This window comes from Haliaeetus leucocephalus, unplaced genomic scaffold (assembly GCF_000737465.1).
Source record: "Haliaeetus leucocephalus isolate CR32 unplaced genomic scaffold, Haliaeetus_leucocephalus-4.0 Scaffold517, whole genome shotgun sequence".
Taxonomy (NCBI): Eukaryota; Metazoa; Chordata; class Aves; order Accipitriformes; family Accipitridae; genus Haliaeetus; species Haliaeetus leucocephalus.
This window is the reverse complement of record NW_010972953.1, coordinates 2,446,635-2,462,600: the sequence shown is the minus strand read 5'-3', so window position 1 is coordinate 2,462,600 and position 15,966 is coordinate 2,446,635. Positions and strand designations below refer to the sequence as shown.

Below are 15,966 nucleotides of genomic sequence, written 5' to 3'. Positions count from 1 at the left end.
GCTCCCTGGAGGAGGCAGAAGGGGGAAAAGAAGGAGGACGAGGTCCCTGCTCAAGTGCTTCCATCCCTGCCCAGGCCAGGCTCTGCCCCAGATCTCTGCCCCCCGGAGGCAGCTGTGGCTCCGGGCTGCCCCATGGCTCTCCTGGGGCCCTGGCCTGCAGCAGCCCGTGGGGCCGGGGCCGTGGGGGGGCCCAGCTCCTCCTAACCCCATCTCTCACGCTGTCCCGGCATTCTGGGACACGGCACTGCCCAGGTCACTGCGGGCCCGATCCTCTTGCAGCTCCTCTGGGGAGGTGAGGGGGACCCCAAGGGCAGCGGGGCAGACCCTGCAACCCTTACCCCCAGGAACGTGGTGGGGACCACTGGTCAAAGGCAAATGTTCCAGTTGGATCCCACGGTGAAATTAATGGGGGAGAAAAAGACTGAGTCTTTTAAACAAGATGGAGATCATAAACCAAACCCCGGTATTCCCGTGCTGAGGTGCTGGGGGGAGAATGTGAGAAATGGCAATACATGAAAAGCTGCAATCAAATGAGCAATGGCATCAAAAGGAGAAAAAATATGTCACTATGTAGTAATCTGAGAGACACTTGAAATTACATAATTCTTCCAAAAGTGACACTCGTGTCCCAGAAAGGTGCTGGGCTCGCTGGCGGTGCTGGGATGCATCTGCCTCGGGCACAAGCAGAAATATCCCAGCAGCTCCATGAATGGTGAGAATCCAAATTTAGATGCTCTGAAAACAAGGTGCTCTCAGCCTAGAGCCAAAAGGAGTTTTGTCTCAGAACACCAGGTTTTGGTGGAAGCGCTTCCCTGCCGCCACTGAGGTTTGGAGCAGCTTTTGCTGCCCATCGGAGGAGCAGGGAGGGCAGGATCCCATCGGCCTTCCCCGAGCCGGGCTGGGACACAGGGCGAAAGAACCGGAGAGGAGATACTAGCCCGGAGCAATGCACCACCAGTCCCGACTGGTGCATGTGCTGGGATGGCCCCGTGCCCACTGGAGAGGATGCAAACCACTGCTCTGCCATCCCTGACCTGCACTGGGGGTGCAGGCAGAGCCTGCCCGCTCTGGGGGGGGTGGGGGGAGCACTGAGCCCCCCCAATACCGATGAATCAGTCTGCAGTGGCTCGTCACGGAGCCTTCGAGCCCTCCGTGAGGAGGAGGAAGAAATCGCCAAGATGAATCATCCCCGCATTCCCTGGGAGCGCTGCACCGCTCCAGGGCTGGGGGGGCGGCGAGTTCAGGGGGCGGCTGCCAGCGAAGGCAGGAGCCGGGTGGGGGGAGCTGGGCACGGGGGAGGTGATGAGTGGGGCATCCATGTCCCCACAGACACAGGCCTCGTGCCCTGCCAGGGCTGCAGGGAGCAGCCGGGTGACCCCCTGGCACAGCCCCCCTTCCCCTCCCAGTGCCACACTGGGGCCGTGGGTGCATTTCGTGGGGGTGCCCCAGGACCCGCAGTGGGGTGGCTGCCCTGCCTGGGGCTGCACAGGGGGCTCACAGGGCAGAAATCGGGTCAGACGCGTCAGAAGTCCCCCAGGGCCCTCCCCAGGTCGACAGGAACCAGCTCCCAGTGCTGACCCATCATGGGGTGTGGGGGCAATGGCAACCCCAGCCCCCGGGGCAGCACGATGCCCTGTGGCACCGGCATGGGCATCATGATGGGGACACGCTGGCACTCCTAGGGTTGCCCACGCAGACGTCCTGGCCAGGGTCTCGCCATGCAGCTCCGACAGCAGCCCCCCAGCTCGTCCCCCTCCTCCCCAAAAATCCTCCACCGCCATCGTGCCAAATCCTCCACCGCCATCGTGCCAAATCCTCCGGCACCATCCCGCCGTGCAGCCCAAAATAGCCACGGGCTCACCTGAGGGGGGGCGGGGGGCCGGGGCTCCCCGCCTGCCTTCGTCCCACTGCTCCATATTAATGAGCCCCCTCCTCCTCTGGTGTCCGGCTGTGCAGTCGGGGCTGCTGCCATACCTGAGCGCGGCGAGACGAGGCCACTGCCGCTCGGTGCCGGCCGCCCTCGCCATGGCCGGCTGCTCCCCTCTTCTCCAGCTCTGGTTCTTGCTCCAAGCCGCCTGCCTCTGCCTGGCCCAGATTGTAAGTCTCTGCTTGGTCCCCCCCCCTCTCTGCGCTGGGCTGGGATGGGGGACAGAGAGGGGATGGTCTCCATCTCCCCCCCACCCCGTCACAGACGCTCGCTCGCAGTGCTGAGCACCCCTGGGAGTTTCTGCTTCTTTTCCCAGCACTTTTCCCTTGCTTTTCCCAGGATTGCCCCATTGGGGGGGGGTGGGAGCAGCCCCCAGCTGGGACCCACAGCCCTGACCCACCGGGGACCTCTCCGTAGCGAAAGCTGCCTCCGGCCCCGCGCGACAGGGACAGGGCTGGGCTGCACGCCTTGAAGTTTGGGACTTGTTAGCTAACAAGTTTAGTTTTATTTTCCCCTCGGGCAGCAATGGGGGACTCTCCGCCGTTTCCCTCCCCACCAGATCGTCTGTCTCCCATCACCTGGGAGAATGCTTATTTGCTTCTGCTTTGCTGGGACCCGCTGCAGAGCCGGGCTGAGGGGGGCTGAGCAGGGCTCTGGGGGGCTCTGACCCTCCCAGGGCTGTTCTGGGGCTCTGCAGGGGCTCCCCGAGGGGCAGCGGGAGCGGGGGGCACCGGTGGCAGAGGTGCTGGGGGCCAGGGATCCCGGCAGGCTCTCCAGACTCACCCAGGGACAGGAGAAAATGTGTTGGAAAGAAGTGAAGGAAGGGAAGGTGTCCCTCTGCTCCTCGGGGTGAGCGCTGCGAGAGGGGCAGGCGGTGTTCCTCCTGGGATCCCACCCAAAAAGAGGCAAACTCTCCCCGCCTTGCAGCTGCAAAAAAATCAGATTTTTAGAAAAGATTTCGGAAAACTCTTCCCATGTGGCTCCTGAGCTGCCTGCCGGCACAGCCAGCCTCACTGCAGAGAGCTGGGGGGGGCAGCTGCCTCCCTAAAACAGACCCCCCCTGGGATGCCCATGGGCTTGTGGTGGCAGGGTCTGGCCAGGGGAGCGGGCTCCGGTCAGAGCAAGGGGGACGTAGGAGCTCTTGGAACAAGGCACCATTTGGAAATCATTCGGGGAGGACAAAGGTTCCATTCATGGATGCTCCCAGGGACGGGTGCTCGCTCCCACCCGGACCACAAGATTTGCTTCCAAGGTGAAGCCGGGGCTCTCCTAGTTCTGTGAACAAACCAGCAACACCTCTCATCCTTATATATTTCACTTTAAAATAAATAAGCCTGGAAGGACGGAGGAGTCGCAGGCGTGCAGCCCCAGCCAGCCCTTCTGGTTTTCATTTCCAGGAACACCAGGAGTTTGGTCTCCAGGACCGGAGTGTCTTCCCCCCAAACACCCCGTTAGGTTAACAGAGATTTCTTTACAAAGTTGTTCCTGCAGAATCCTGTGCAAACCTCAAAGCTGGGGCCAGGCTGCTCAGGGAGCTCCCCTGCCGCCGGCTGAATGGTGCTTTTGTGCGATGCTGTGGAGCGGTGCTGCGGGCAGCGGGCAGCGAGCCAGCCCGGTGCAGGCAGGAGTGCTCTCACAGAGGGGCTCGGGGTCCCCATTTCGTACTGGGGCTTTCAGGCACCTAAATCCTACCAGTCCTCTTAGAAATCCTGGTGCTGGGCTGGCACCCCGAGCCAAGAGGGGTCTTCGCATCACCCCATCGAGACCCCCGCTCCGTCGGGGCAGGAGCCCCGCGGGCACCGGGGCAGGAGTGGGCAGTGATGGGGTAGAAACTGGGCAGGGGCTGGGGAGCTGGTTGTGCCGGTGTGGGGGGAGATTTCCCAGATTTCTCCATCCGTGCCCTTGCCAGGGGGGCACAGGCCAGGCAGCAGAGGACCCATGGGGAAGGGCAGAGCTCTGATGCCTTGGGGTGCTGATTCCATCCCAGCTTTCCGGAGACAGGTCCCCAGCACACACTGGTGGCGAGCTGTCTGGCTCGGGCTCCGGCTGCTCCTTCCTGATGTGGGTCCCAACCCTTTTTCCCCTTAGCGAGGGCCACCGGGAGAACCCGGCCCGCGAGGTCCCCCTGGTCCCCCAGGAGTGCCGGGAGTGGATGGCATTGACGTGAGTACGGCTCTCTCCGGCCGGGAACCTGTGCAGGCTGGAAGGAGGGAGGGAGGGAGGGGACCTGAAGCACAAAAGGGACATTGTGTCGGGGCAGAGGCTCTGCGGAGGGCTGGGGGTGCCGATGCTGTGCGGTTCCCGCATTGCCCCGCTCCGGGCTGGGGCAGATGAGAGCATCCCCGGCTTTGCCGGTGGCCCTGGGCAGCAATGATGGTATGATGGAGCACAGCTCCCTCACCACATCTCCATCCACCTCCCTGGGACAGCAGCCCGTGTCCTCCTGACCACCTTGGGGGCCTGAAATGCTTTTTGGGGAGCACAGCGGCAGGGAGGTTTGGGTGCGGGGTGCTTGGGTACCCCTGTCCGGGCAGCAGAGGATGCTCGGAGGGGTTGGGTGCTGGGATCAGCCCTGAGATGCCCAGTGAGGAGGGGGTGCTGGGGGGGCCAGCGGGGAGCAGGACACCCAGGTTGGGTACCTGCAGAGTGGCGACGTGGCCGAGGGCTGTGACAGGCGGCTGTGGCTCCGGACCCTCCCCGGGGCTGCAGGGAGAGAGCCTGAACAGAGGGGAGATCTGTAAGCCAGCAGAAAGCACCCTTTCTCCGAGACTTGCCCCAGGGTGTTATTTTAGTGCTATTTATACCCAGAACAGCCGCAGCCCTCCCACAACCCCAGCACAGCCCTCTTTTCTCAACACTGGCCCCATCCTGACCTGGCTGCCGTGCTGGGGAATCCAGCATCTTGCTCCGGCTTGGGGAGGTGGATGGGAGACATGGGTGCTGAGCCCCCCTGTGCTGCCAGGCCTGGCTCCATGGGGGGACAGACGCCCTTTTTACAACCTTCTTTCCTTTCCCCAGGGTGACAAAGGCTCTGCCGGAGCCCCCGGGTCCCCGGTGAGTACCCATGCCTCCTCGCAGCTCGCCAAAGGTCTTGTCCCTTCTGGAGGAGCTCTTTTCAATCGGCCCCCATGCCTTTTCTCTTTTAAAGGGTGCCAAGGGTGAGCCTGGAGCCCCTGGTCCAGACGGGCCCCCAGGGAAGCCGGGCATTGACGTGAGTACCGACCCCCTGTTCCCCCCGCAGTGTCCCTGGGCACAGCAGGGTCTCAGCAAACTCCTCTTACCAGGAGCTCCTTTTCTGTCGCACATAAGAAAGTGCCAAAAATCCCTTCGTGTGGGACCTGAAAGCACCTTTTGAACCACAGGCAGGGCTGCTGCCGCCCCCTCCCACTGCCCAGGCTCCGAAAGCGTGTCCCCCTCCATCCCACGCCGGCAAGAGCTGTGCCAGGAAAACCACAGCACGGCACCGACACCCCTGAAAATGAAAAGGCTTTTCCTTGTCCTTTACTGCAGCTGCTGTCCTGAGCCCTGGTTCAGCTCTCGTTTCCTCCGCAATAAATCTGGAGCAATCCCGTGCCCCCCCCCCCCCCCAGAGCCACCCCCGTGGCACCCACATAGGTGGCATTGGTGACTGTCCCCCTCCCAACAGAAGCACAGCCAGGGGCAGAGGTGGTGGGCAGAAAGGGGACCGAGCTGCCTCCTTGCCCTGCCTTGATGCAGCAATGATGGGCCGGCTCCCAGCCCCATGCTACCCCAGCCAGGGTACGTAAGGGTGCGTGATGGGTGCCCAGGAAGGTTTGGGTTGGGTGCCTGCCCCCCATCGCCAGTAGAGCGCTGCACGGATAAGCGCCGGCGAGCATCAGCCATTTACTCGCTCATCAGAAGGAAACCCAGACTTCAGGGTCCTCCTGTGTCTCTGGACAGCACTTCATAAATCTTTGAGGCTTTAGTTATCCTTCAATAATAAATGAATAGAATAATAGCTGTCATTATAAGCATGCATTATTCATCCAGGCTAATCTGCCTGCAAAGGAGTTCGGCTCCTTTGAATACGGATGCTGAGCAGAGCCGGGCTAAGCGAGGGGCTCTCCACCCACGCCGTCCCCGGCAGCGCGCAGGAATTAGCCTGTGGGTGAAGCTCAAGCCATCACCTGCGGGGATCCAAACCCCAGCACCTGTACTGGAGTGGGGGACAGGGGAGCCCGGGAGTGACTCGGAGTTGATATAAACTGGGATGACGGACGGGCTGAGCTCCCCATATGCCTCTGTTGGGGCTGGAGCAGCCGTTCTGGATGTGCCCGGCGGTGCGAGGGTCCCAGTCAAGCCCTGGCATAGGGTCTCGGAGCAGGGTAGCTCATGGGGGCTGTGGAGCATTGCTGCGAGGCTCTCTGTGCCATCGGGGCTTGGGTCTGGGTACCAGCTGCATCTCCAGGTTTGCTGCGTGATGTGCACAGCAGTGACGAGCACAAATTCCCTACTAATAACCCTTGACCCCCCATGATGGAAAGACCCCCAGCAAAAACGTCTGGCTGGAGAGCAGAAGGGCTGGCAATAACCTCCTGCCGTCTCTCCTCTTGCAGGGCCTGACGGGAGCGAAAGGGGAGCCAGGGCCCATCGGCGGGCCAGGACTTAAAGTGAGTGAGGGGCTGCGCCGGGGCAGATGCTCCGGGCTCCCACCTTCCTCTCCTGGAGCCAGCAGGGACTGGCCAGGCTGGGACCAGCCCCATCGCCATGGAGGGGATGCACTGATGGAGGAATTGAGTGATGGAGTATTTGGCAACGATGGGGCACTGAGGCTGGGTCCATGGGGGGATGAATTTTTGCAGCTGACACAGCAGCGGAGCAGGGTTTGGGAGGGCCAGACCCTCCTGTTTCAGCTCCTGACTCTCCCCTTCTATCCCGGCAGGGCCAGCCTGGACTCCCAGGGCCGCCGGGGCTCCCCGTGAGTATCTGCCTCTCTCGTGGGGTGATGCACCCACTCCTGGCTCCAGCACTCACTCCCTGAGCACCCACGAGCAGGGTGGGAGCGGAGCAGGGATCTGGCCCCAGCCCCCCCAGCCGCATCCTTGGTGGCAGCGTGGGCATCGCTCTGCTCGGGGCAGGGATGCTGGTGGTTTTTGCGGGGGTTGGAGAATTTGGACCAACTGTGTCTTTCTTCTTGTTGCAGGGTCCTTCGCTGCCAGGACCACCCGTAAGTGCCACGCTTGTGGGGCTGGGGCGGGCAGCCAGGGACCCCGCTCGGGGTTGTGCTGGAAGAGCTGAAATCTCAGCACCCCCAAAGGGGGGTCTCGGGGTTCAACCTCTCTCACTCGGTGAATGTCTCACTTCTCCTTAAGGGGCTTCCAGGCCAGGTCGGGCTTCCTGGAGAGATCGGAGTGCTGGGACCCAAGGTGAGGGGTCACGAGGGGGCGTGGGAAAAACCTCCTCTCCTTACCCCAGCATCTGCTTCTCTGCACTTTGGGGCTCCTGGGGTAAATAGGGACAAGCCCGTAACGTGGGAGAGTGGGGTCCTGCAGTGGGAATGGAGCGGTGACCAAGTCTGTGACTGCAGCCAGGTCCCCTGGTGCAATCCATCCCCTCCCCGCTCACAGCCAAGGGATATCCCAGTTCCCACTGTGACAGCCTGGGTCTCTGATGCTTCGTCACCCCTCTCCACGCTGGCTCCAGCAGTACCTGCCACCTCCCCACCCCTCCATCTCCTTTCCTGGGGTTTTTCTTTCTTAGGGCGACCCTGGACCCGACGGCCCACGGGGTCCCCCAGGCCCTCCAGGGAAACCCGTGAGTATCTCCCCCGTCACCAGTATTTTCTGCAGGAGGGAGACGCTTCCACCCAGGCTCAGCCCAGGGTTTGGAGCCGGGACTCAGGCACTGGCACACACCTCCCGGGCCGTGCCTTGCTCCCCTCCCTCCCAGGTGTAACATTCACCCCTCCTGTAAAACAGTGCTGATATTAAACCATGGATGCTGATGGTCTCCTTCCCTCCAGGGCCCCCCAGGACACATCCAAGGACTGGAAGGCAGTGCCGATTTCTTGGTGAGAGCTGCCATTACCTTGTCCCTTCAGCAGACCTTTGCAGGGTCACGGCCGCTGGAAAAGCGGGTGCTGCCCTGGCCTGAAATACACCCACCAGTGTAATTTAGTAACTGGGGGTCATCAGAGCGGGGAGGAGCAGGGTCCCCAGCCAAAACCATGCTGCGAGCGGTGGGTCCCCTGCGTCACCGCACAGCCTGGCTTTGCCACGTGGTGTGGGAGCCCGTCCTTCCCAGCACGGCTTCTCGGCAGCCTTTGGGTCCTTTCCCAACTCAACCTGTGCTGCTTCTTCCCCACCAGTGCCCGACCAGCTGCCCGCCAGGTCCCAAGGGCCCCCAAGGACTGCAGGGACTGAAGGTAAGAGAGCTGCCCGGGAGTGAACAGGGACCATCACCTCCAGCATGCTCCGCCTGAGCGGAGGAGCATTCCCTGGTCTGGAGGCACAAGGAGCTGGAGAACTGCTCTGCTGCCCTGGGAGCATGAGGACACGCATGCACAGAGTGCCCTGGGGGCAAAGGTGCTATGGGAGATGCCCCCCCGTGGCTCCCCAGCTCCTTCCTCGGGGGCAAGACCCCATGCTGAAGCCCCAGCCCCAGCCGTGCCGCTGCCCGGCTCCCTACGCTATAAAACCTGGAGGGTTAAACCCAGCGAGCATCCCCGCCGCACGCCCTCGTGCCTGCGGGATGCTGAGCCCCGCCATGTCACCAGTGGGATGCTGAGCCCCGCCATGTCACCAGTGGGATGCTGAACCTCACCACGTCACCAGTGGGCACCCCGGAGTGGGGCGTCACGGGCAGGGTCTCTCCGGGTGATGCAGCTGTGAGGATGCTGCCTCCACCCTGCTGCTCTGCCCAGGGATGCTCACGGTTGTCCCCTTCGCCCTTAGGGACACAGAGGCCGTCCTGGTGCCCTCGGGGAGCCCGGCAGGCAGGGCAGGCAGGTGAGCGACCTCTCCGGCAGCTTCCCACCAGGATCAGGCGTGCCTGACTCTGGGGGAGCTGGGGCTGGACCGGAGGGCAGGGGGCTCTGGGGAGAGAAAGGGGGAAGGAAGGAAAGAGGTGGGAGAGGGAGGAGGGAGATCCAGGGCTGGGAAACGGGGGGCGGACAGGGTGGTCTTCCCATGGTGGCTCCCTGGAGTGGGGTCTGACCCCATCCCCTGCCGTGTCCCAGGTGAGGGGGTCTCAGGTCCCCAGGGCAGTTTGTACCCCCCCGCTCCACCCCAACACTCACCTCGCTCCTCTCCATCCCTCCCCAGGGACCCAAGGGTGACGTTGGCGTCTCCGGAGAACAAGGTGTCCCAGGCCCTCCGGTAATATATTGATTTCTCTTTGCTGCTCTGCCCCCCCCCCCGGGTACCCCAGGGGCTGGGGACGGCTGGTTTGTGCTTGGCCCCAGACACTGGAGACGTGACACCAGGGTGTCCCTGCTCCCGGGGGCACACTGCTGGCAGCGGAGCGAAGCCACCGTCCCATCCATCTCCCTCTTCCCAGCCACGGAGCTGGTGCCAGGAGGGTGGCAAAGCCGCACCCCGATGGAGACCTCCGTGGTCAGCGCTGGCTCAGGCACCTTGGTCGTTAGCACACGTTAATGTGGATAACTCACCGGCTGGGGACAAATTGCTCCTGTACACTGAGTCCCCCTTACCCCACCTGAACGGGGGGTGCAGGATCCAGCTCACTGTGGGGACTAAAGGGGGGGGATTTAAGCTGTTTGAGCTTGCTGAGCACTTTGAAGATGAAAAGCAATTAACGGGCTGAGCCCTTCGCTCTGGGAAAGGGCAAAATGGCTTTGAAGCCAAGAGCTTTGGCAGGGCAAGCAGCACCAGTTTGGGCCCGTTGCTGTTATTGAACTGACAGCTGGAAAGGCACCCGGTGGGGGGCTGCAGAATTAGGGGCGAGCGGCGGGACTGAAATACCTCGCATTTGGCAAAACCGGCTGATTTCCAGTACCGGCTTTTGCTTTAATTGCAGCTTCCCCCTGGGCTGCTCCTGGGGGCTGTTTCCAACTAAGCCGGGTGTTGTTTCCTTCCCCGCAGGGACCGCAGGGCCTGAGGGGTTACCCCGGGATGGCAGGACCCAAGGGCGAGACGGTAAGCGCCGGTGGGATGCAGGAGCTGCTCCGGGGTCAGGGGGACCAGCTCCCATGGCGATGGTTCCCAGTTCCCAGGAGCATCCCTTACGTGGCTGTTTGGCCATCTCGGGGAGCTGGACGCTGCCTTTTGCTAGTGGGGTCGGACCTGGCCGGGGGCTGAGGTTGGGATGGGAGGAACTGACTCCCCACCATGCTCTCTTTGCAGGGTCCTGCTGGTTACAAGGGGATGGTCGGGACCATCGGAGCGGCCGGGCAGCCAGTGAGTGCCCTCCCTCATCCCCAGGGGGTGCAGGGCAGGCGGGTGACCCCGCACTTCACTGCTCAGCCCCCATCTTTCTCCCTTCCAGGGCAGGGAAGGCCCCAAGGGACCACCCGGGGACCCCGGTGAGAAGGGAGATCTGGTAGGTAACCTGTCCCATCAGGGACCCCGTGCCCCATGCGATGCCAATGCCCCCTTTTCCCCAGCCTGGCCCTGCTCCCTGGCACAGACAGGGGCTCTGCCTCGATGGGCATCTCCTCCCTCTCCCAGCTCCAATCCCTGCACCAAGAGGGCGGCTGAAACAACACGTGCTCTCTCCTGCTCTAGGGTGGCCGTGGCATCCGAGGTCCCCAAGGAGACATCGGCCCCAAGGGGGAGAATGTAAGTACAGCCGGTGGCACCCGTGCCCAGATCTAGGGCTGAGCCCCTTGCAAGGAGAAGGTCTCCCTATTCCTCTCTGTCCTGCTCGGGACCATCCTGCACCCTTGCACCACAGCTCAGCGCAGGGCTGGAGTTTTCTTTTCCCTTCCCAGCCTTTTTTTTGCCCCCACCACGAGCCTTTTGCCTCACCTCTCGGAGGTGTCAGAGCGACTCTTGCCCCTTTTGCAGGGTCTCCCGGGCATCGATGGCAAAGACGGCACCCCGGGTATCCCAGGCGTGAAGGTGAGCTGCTGCGGGCAGGGGCTGCCGGGTGTTGCTTGTGCCGGCGATGGGGAAAGGACACACGCTGTTCCTCGTACCAGTGCTTGCTGGAAGTAATGGGGATGGCAAGTGGCATAAGGTCCCGGCCCTTGACGTGGCATCTCCTGACCTGTGGAGTGTGGCTGTCCTCACGGGGTCAAGAGCAGCGTCCCCCTTTGGCCAGGAGTCCCTCGTCCCACCCGTGTACATCTCATTTCTCCACCTTTCTCTGCCATGCGTAATGTCCTCTCTGTCCCTCGCAGGGCAGCGTGGGACAGGCTGGCCGCCCAGGAACGCCGGGACACCGGGGACAAGCTGTGAGTACGGGACCGTGGGAGTCCCCTGCCCGGGCAGGTACCCCGTTACCTGTGGGATGGCATCCCAATCCCCGAGCAGGGATGCTGCCTCCAGCCCTATGCACAGGGTTTGATCCTGCCTTTGTTTCCACAGGGCTTGCCCGGCCAGCCGGGAAGCAAAGGTGGCCCAGGAGACAAGGTGGGTCTGGGACAGCCGAGGATGGAGTAACCCCCTCCGAGCATCCACCCTGTACCCCTGCTCACCTTACCCGGTGCTGCAGCAGCCTCCACGCTCCATCCCTGAGCCCGCAGCCATCTCCTCCCCTGTCCTCGCTGTCCCTGAACCGTCTCTGTCTCCCGTTTGCAGGGTGAAGTGGGTGCTCGGGGCCAGACCGGTGTCACCGGTGCCCCGGGGCAGATCGTAAGTACCGAGACTTCACCATGTTCCTCCTGGGCACAGCCTGGGGGTTGCTCGCTTGCTCTCTCTTGCTCTTTTTTTTCCTGTTCGCTGTCAAACAGAAATCAAAGTTGAGCATTTTATGCCCCCCTCACCAGCCCTCCTCTTCCCTCTGCCCCTGCAGCAGCTTCCTCACAGGGAACCCTCTGGGGCCACTTCTCCAGCCCTGCATCCAGCACCTCCTTGGCCACCCAGTGCAGTGGCAGCCCTTCGCGTGGCTGCAGGGGACAAGGACAGGGTCACACATCCCTCGAAAGGCAGATGATGGCATATGAATGCAAGAGAGGCAGCTGGTCTGGTTTTTTGGTTTTGGTTTTTTTTTCTTTCCCCCTCTTAGGGTGAGCCTGGACCTCGGGGTGAGCAGGGACCGCAGGGCGTCCCCGGGATGAAGGTGAGTTTGGGGCACTGTAGGGTTTACGGCCATGCTGGGAGCTGCCCCTGACTCTCCTCTCTTCCCGGGTCTCCGCAGGGTGACCGGGGCGAGCGTGGCCTCGTGGGTCCCCCCGGCGAGCAGGGGAAAGCGGTAAGTTGTGCCCGCAGCCGGGCTGGGAAACGGGTTTCGCCTTGGCACGGCTTCAGGGATGCTCAGCCCCGGGTGTGCGGCTGGGGAGGAGGGAGAGGGGCAGCGGGGTACGGACCTCTCGCTTTGATCGTGGCCGGGGTCGATCACGCCTCCCGTCCCGCTGTGCCTAGCTGTCGGGGTGAGGGATTAGCCGATGGGGCGAATAGCGTGGGGATTAGTGGTCCCAGGGCCACGCTGGGTTTGCAGCCCCAGCCGGGAAAGGAATTTCCTCCCAGCCCAGCGAGAGTGAGGAGGCTGCCCAGCCCCTCTTGGAGGTTTTCCCAGGGTGGAAAAATGGCCAAAAAGTGACCTTTGTCCCTCTGGCTTCCTAGGGAGTGGGGGCCCATCCCTGGCAGAGCCCCCTACTCTCCATTTGGCTGGAGGGGAGGCTTCTCCATCGTTTTCTGCCCTGTCCCTCCCACCAGAGGCCAGATTCAGGGGAGGTTGGGATGCTGTGGGGCAGCCTGTGCCACTGGAGGGGATGTGGAGCTGCCCACGCATCTCATTGCCTTCGGAGGATGCTCTGATGGGGGAGGGAGGTCTTCCCACCACCTCGTCTCACTCATTCTTCTATTTTTCCTGGTTTACCTTGTTTTTCAGGGGCCAAAGGGCGAGCAGGGTCCACCGGGGATCCCAGGACCCCAAGGCTTGCCAGGAGTCAAAGGAGACAAGGTGACTGCTCCTGGCTGCTGGGGACAGGCTGCTCTGGGGTCCAGCCCAGGGAAGCTGCACTGAGCTGGGCTGACCCCCCCCCGTCTCCTTTCTCCAGGGCTCCCCAGGGAAAACTGGCCCCAAAGGTGGTACTGTGAGTACATCACCCTCCTGCCTGTGCTGGGGGATCGGTGGGGAATTGCTGACACCTGCGTTTAACAGGGCTGACACCCACCTTTTGGGGAGGGGCTGACACCCGCTGGCACCAGGCGCTTTCTCCATCAATATCCCTGGCATCCCGGTCGAGCGCAGCGGGTGGAAAGGAGGGTTAACGTGGCTGTGGAGGAGGTGGGTGCTGGCGGTGAAGGTTCATGTTTCTCGTTGCTTTTCATCTAGGGAGACCCTGGTGTTCATGGCCTCGCAGGGCTGAAGGGAGAGAAGGTGGGTCCCTGCCGACGGTTCTTGGGGTGGACGTGGGTCCCTGGGGAGGGGGTACGTGTGCCTCCCCCCAGCTGCAGCTCCAAATTCGTGCTGTCTCCCCATTGCATTTCTTGTGTCCTCTGTTCCCAGGGTGAATCAGGAGAGCCGGGGCCAAAGGGACAGGTAAGTGACTGGGGGCTTGGGAGCGAGGGACGCCCCGCACCTTCGTGCCGGGTGGTTCTGCGGGACCCTCAGCCCAAGGCGATCCTTCTGACGAAGGCAGTGACGCTCAGAGCTGGTGCATGCTGCACGGTGGTGGACTGAGAAAGTATTTTCACTGGAGATGGGCTTCAGTGATGGTGTTCAGACCCCGTTCGGGGTTCAGCCCCTGGCCGCAGCAGTTGGTACTGGAAGTCCTCGGGGGTCTCGGGGTGCAGCCCCTGTGCTCAGGACAGGGCTGAGCTCCCCCGCTCCTGATGTCGCTCTCCATCGCCACTGCAGCAAGGCATCCAGGGCGAGCTCGGCTTCCCCGGCCCCTCGGGGGACGCAGGCTCACCCGGCCCACGAGGATACCCAGGACCCCCCGGCCCACGAGGACTCGTCGGGGAGCGTGGCGTGCCAGGGATGCCCGGCCAGCGGGGCGTAGCGGTGAGTACCCCCAGCACCCCACATCCCCATCTCACCTCTTGCACCATGTAGCTGGTGACCTGCGGGCTGCTGCCGCCGCCAGCTTGTTCAGCTCTGCAGGTGAATTGCCTCCGATGTTTTCTTACCAACCAATTCGTCTGGGAAATGGCTGCTGTTCGGCTCGGGAGCTGCCAGTGGTCCCCACGAGCTCTCCAGGAGGGCTGAGCTGGGATCCCACCTTTCTAGAAAAGAGGAATTCTGTATGTGTCACCGTATAGAGCACCAGTAGCAGGCTTAGCTCCTATGTGTGCCTTTGCAGCCTGCCCGGGGGACAGAATTTTTCCACATAAGCCTTGTTTTATGCTTGCAAAATGCCGCTGCAGAAAGTTAACACCGTGAGGAGGTTGCAGTGTGGCCGGGCGCAGCGTGAACCGAGGCTGGAGCACTTGTTCTGGGACCAAATGGAAAACAAAGAAGGGTGGGAAGGCAGCACGGGGTGCAGGGAGGTGCTCTGGACTGGGGCGTCGGGATGGGACCGGCTCTGTGGATGCAGATGGGGACAGAAGGAACGATCTCCCTTTACGGTGTGTCCCTCTTCTCCCCACTGGCAGGGCCGGGATGCGGGGGACCAGCACATCGTTGACGTGGTCCTGAAGATGCTGCAAGGTGAGGGGCCGAGCAGGGCACCGCCGGCCGGCCGGCTGCCACCGCGTCCCATCCCACACCGGCCTCTCTCTGCCCTACAGAGCAGCTGGCGGAGGTGGCGGTCAGTGCCAAGAGAGCTGCCCTGGGTGGAGTGGGTGCCATGGGACCCCCCGGACCCCCTGGTCCCCCGGGGCCACCCGGTGAGCAAGGTCCTCATGGACCCATGGGACCTCGAGGCGTCCCCGGCATCCTGGGTGCTGCTGGGCAGATTGGCAACGTAGGACCTAAAGGTAGGTGGTGGGTGGCCATAGCCGCACCGTGCCGGGCAAAAATCCTCCTCGGGGCTGACCCTGCCTCCTCCTGCCACACTTGTCCCCCCACCTTGGTCCCCGAGCAGGGGCAGCCCCTTCCCTGCAGGGTCCGCGTTTCCCGCTGCGGCTCTGGCGAGTCCTTCCCTCCCTGGTTTTTTCCTTGCAGGGAAGCGAGGCGAGAAGGGTGAGAGGGGAGAAGCTGGACGCGGCCACCCGGGCATGCCGGGTCCCCCGGGGATCCCAGGTAAGCCCCTTTCCCCCCCAGCACAACCAGAGCAGGCAGCGGTGGGTCCCCACTGGGCAGCAGCAGCCCCCGTGCCCCTTGCCGGTGCAATGACAAGCCCGGCACTGGCTCGGGACCTTCTGGTTCATTCCTGCAAACCCTCATGGGTTCACCCCACAAATCTCCGACCTGTAGCCGCCTCGCTGCCCGCGGCTCTGCCAGACACTTTCCTGGCCCCTCGGTATCGCTGGGCTGCTCTGCTAACGCATCCCCATCCTCACCAGCAGCGTTTCCCACACCCCAACCCCTGCTCAGCACCCGCAAACGCAGCACGCACGCTCCCGTTACAGGTCTCCCCGGCATCCCCGGCCACGCACTCGACGGCAAGGCTGGAGAACGGGGCTTGCCAGGCTCCCCGGGAGAGGCTGGCCGGCCGGGTTTGCCCGGTCCCGCTGGCCTGCCGGGTTTTTGCGAACCGGCCGCCTGCCTGGGAGCATCGGCGTACGCCGCTGCACGCTTGACGGAGCCGGGAGCCGTCAAGGGACCCGTCTACTGAGAAGGCACCGGCACTGCGGCAGACCTGGCCGGCAAACCCGGGCCAGGGCTGGTAGCAAAGAGACCAGAAAACTGCAAATCCGTAGGGAGCGACCTCCGCCTGTCCCGGCTGCGGGAGGGTGCTGGGCTTGGAGCAGCAGCCGGAGGGGAAACGCAGCCTTGGGAATTTTAATTTGGTGTAGGTATCGCCCCTCTCCCACAGCTTGGGGGACGGTGAAGAATAAAGAGAGGTC

The 15,966-nt window shown here is 62.9% G+C and overlaps 1 protein-coding gene across 1 annotated transcript; it reads left to right on the top strand.

The window, feature by feature from the left end:
* Positions 1-2,025: 2,025 nt before the first annotated feature.
* On the top strand, positions 2,026-15,734 carry COL9A2 (collagen, type IX, alpha 2). The gene is made up of 32 exons (XM_010576320.1): positions 2,026-2,097; positions 4,016-4,090; positions 4,946-4,981; positions 5,076-5,138; positions 6,505-6,558; positions 6,831-6,866; positions 7,092-7,115; positions 7,261-7,314; positions 7,649-7,702; positions 7,911-7,958; positions 8,256-8,312; positions 8,842-8,895; positions 9,211-9,264; positions 9,991-10,044; positions 10,252-10,305; positions 10,394-10,447; positions 10,633-10,686; positions 10,915-10,968; positions 11,250-11,303; positions 11,437-11,481; positions 11,650-11,703; positions 12,077-12,130; positions 12,209-12,262; positions 12,902-12,973; positions 13,071-13,106; positions 13,349-13,393; positions 13,523-13,555; positions 13,874-14,020; positions 14,611-14,665; positions 14,746-14,934; positions 15,122-15,199; positions 15,529-15,734. The coding sequence occupies exons 1-32, from the start codon at positions 2,026-2,028 to the stop codon at positions 15,732-15,734; spliced, it is 2,073 nt and encodes a 690-aa protein (XP_010574622.1).
* The last annotated feature ends 232 nt before the right edge of the window (positions 15,735-15,966 follow it).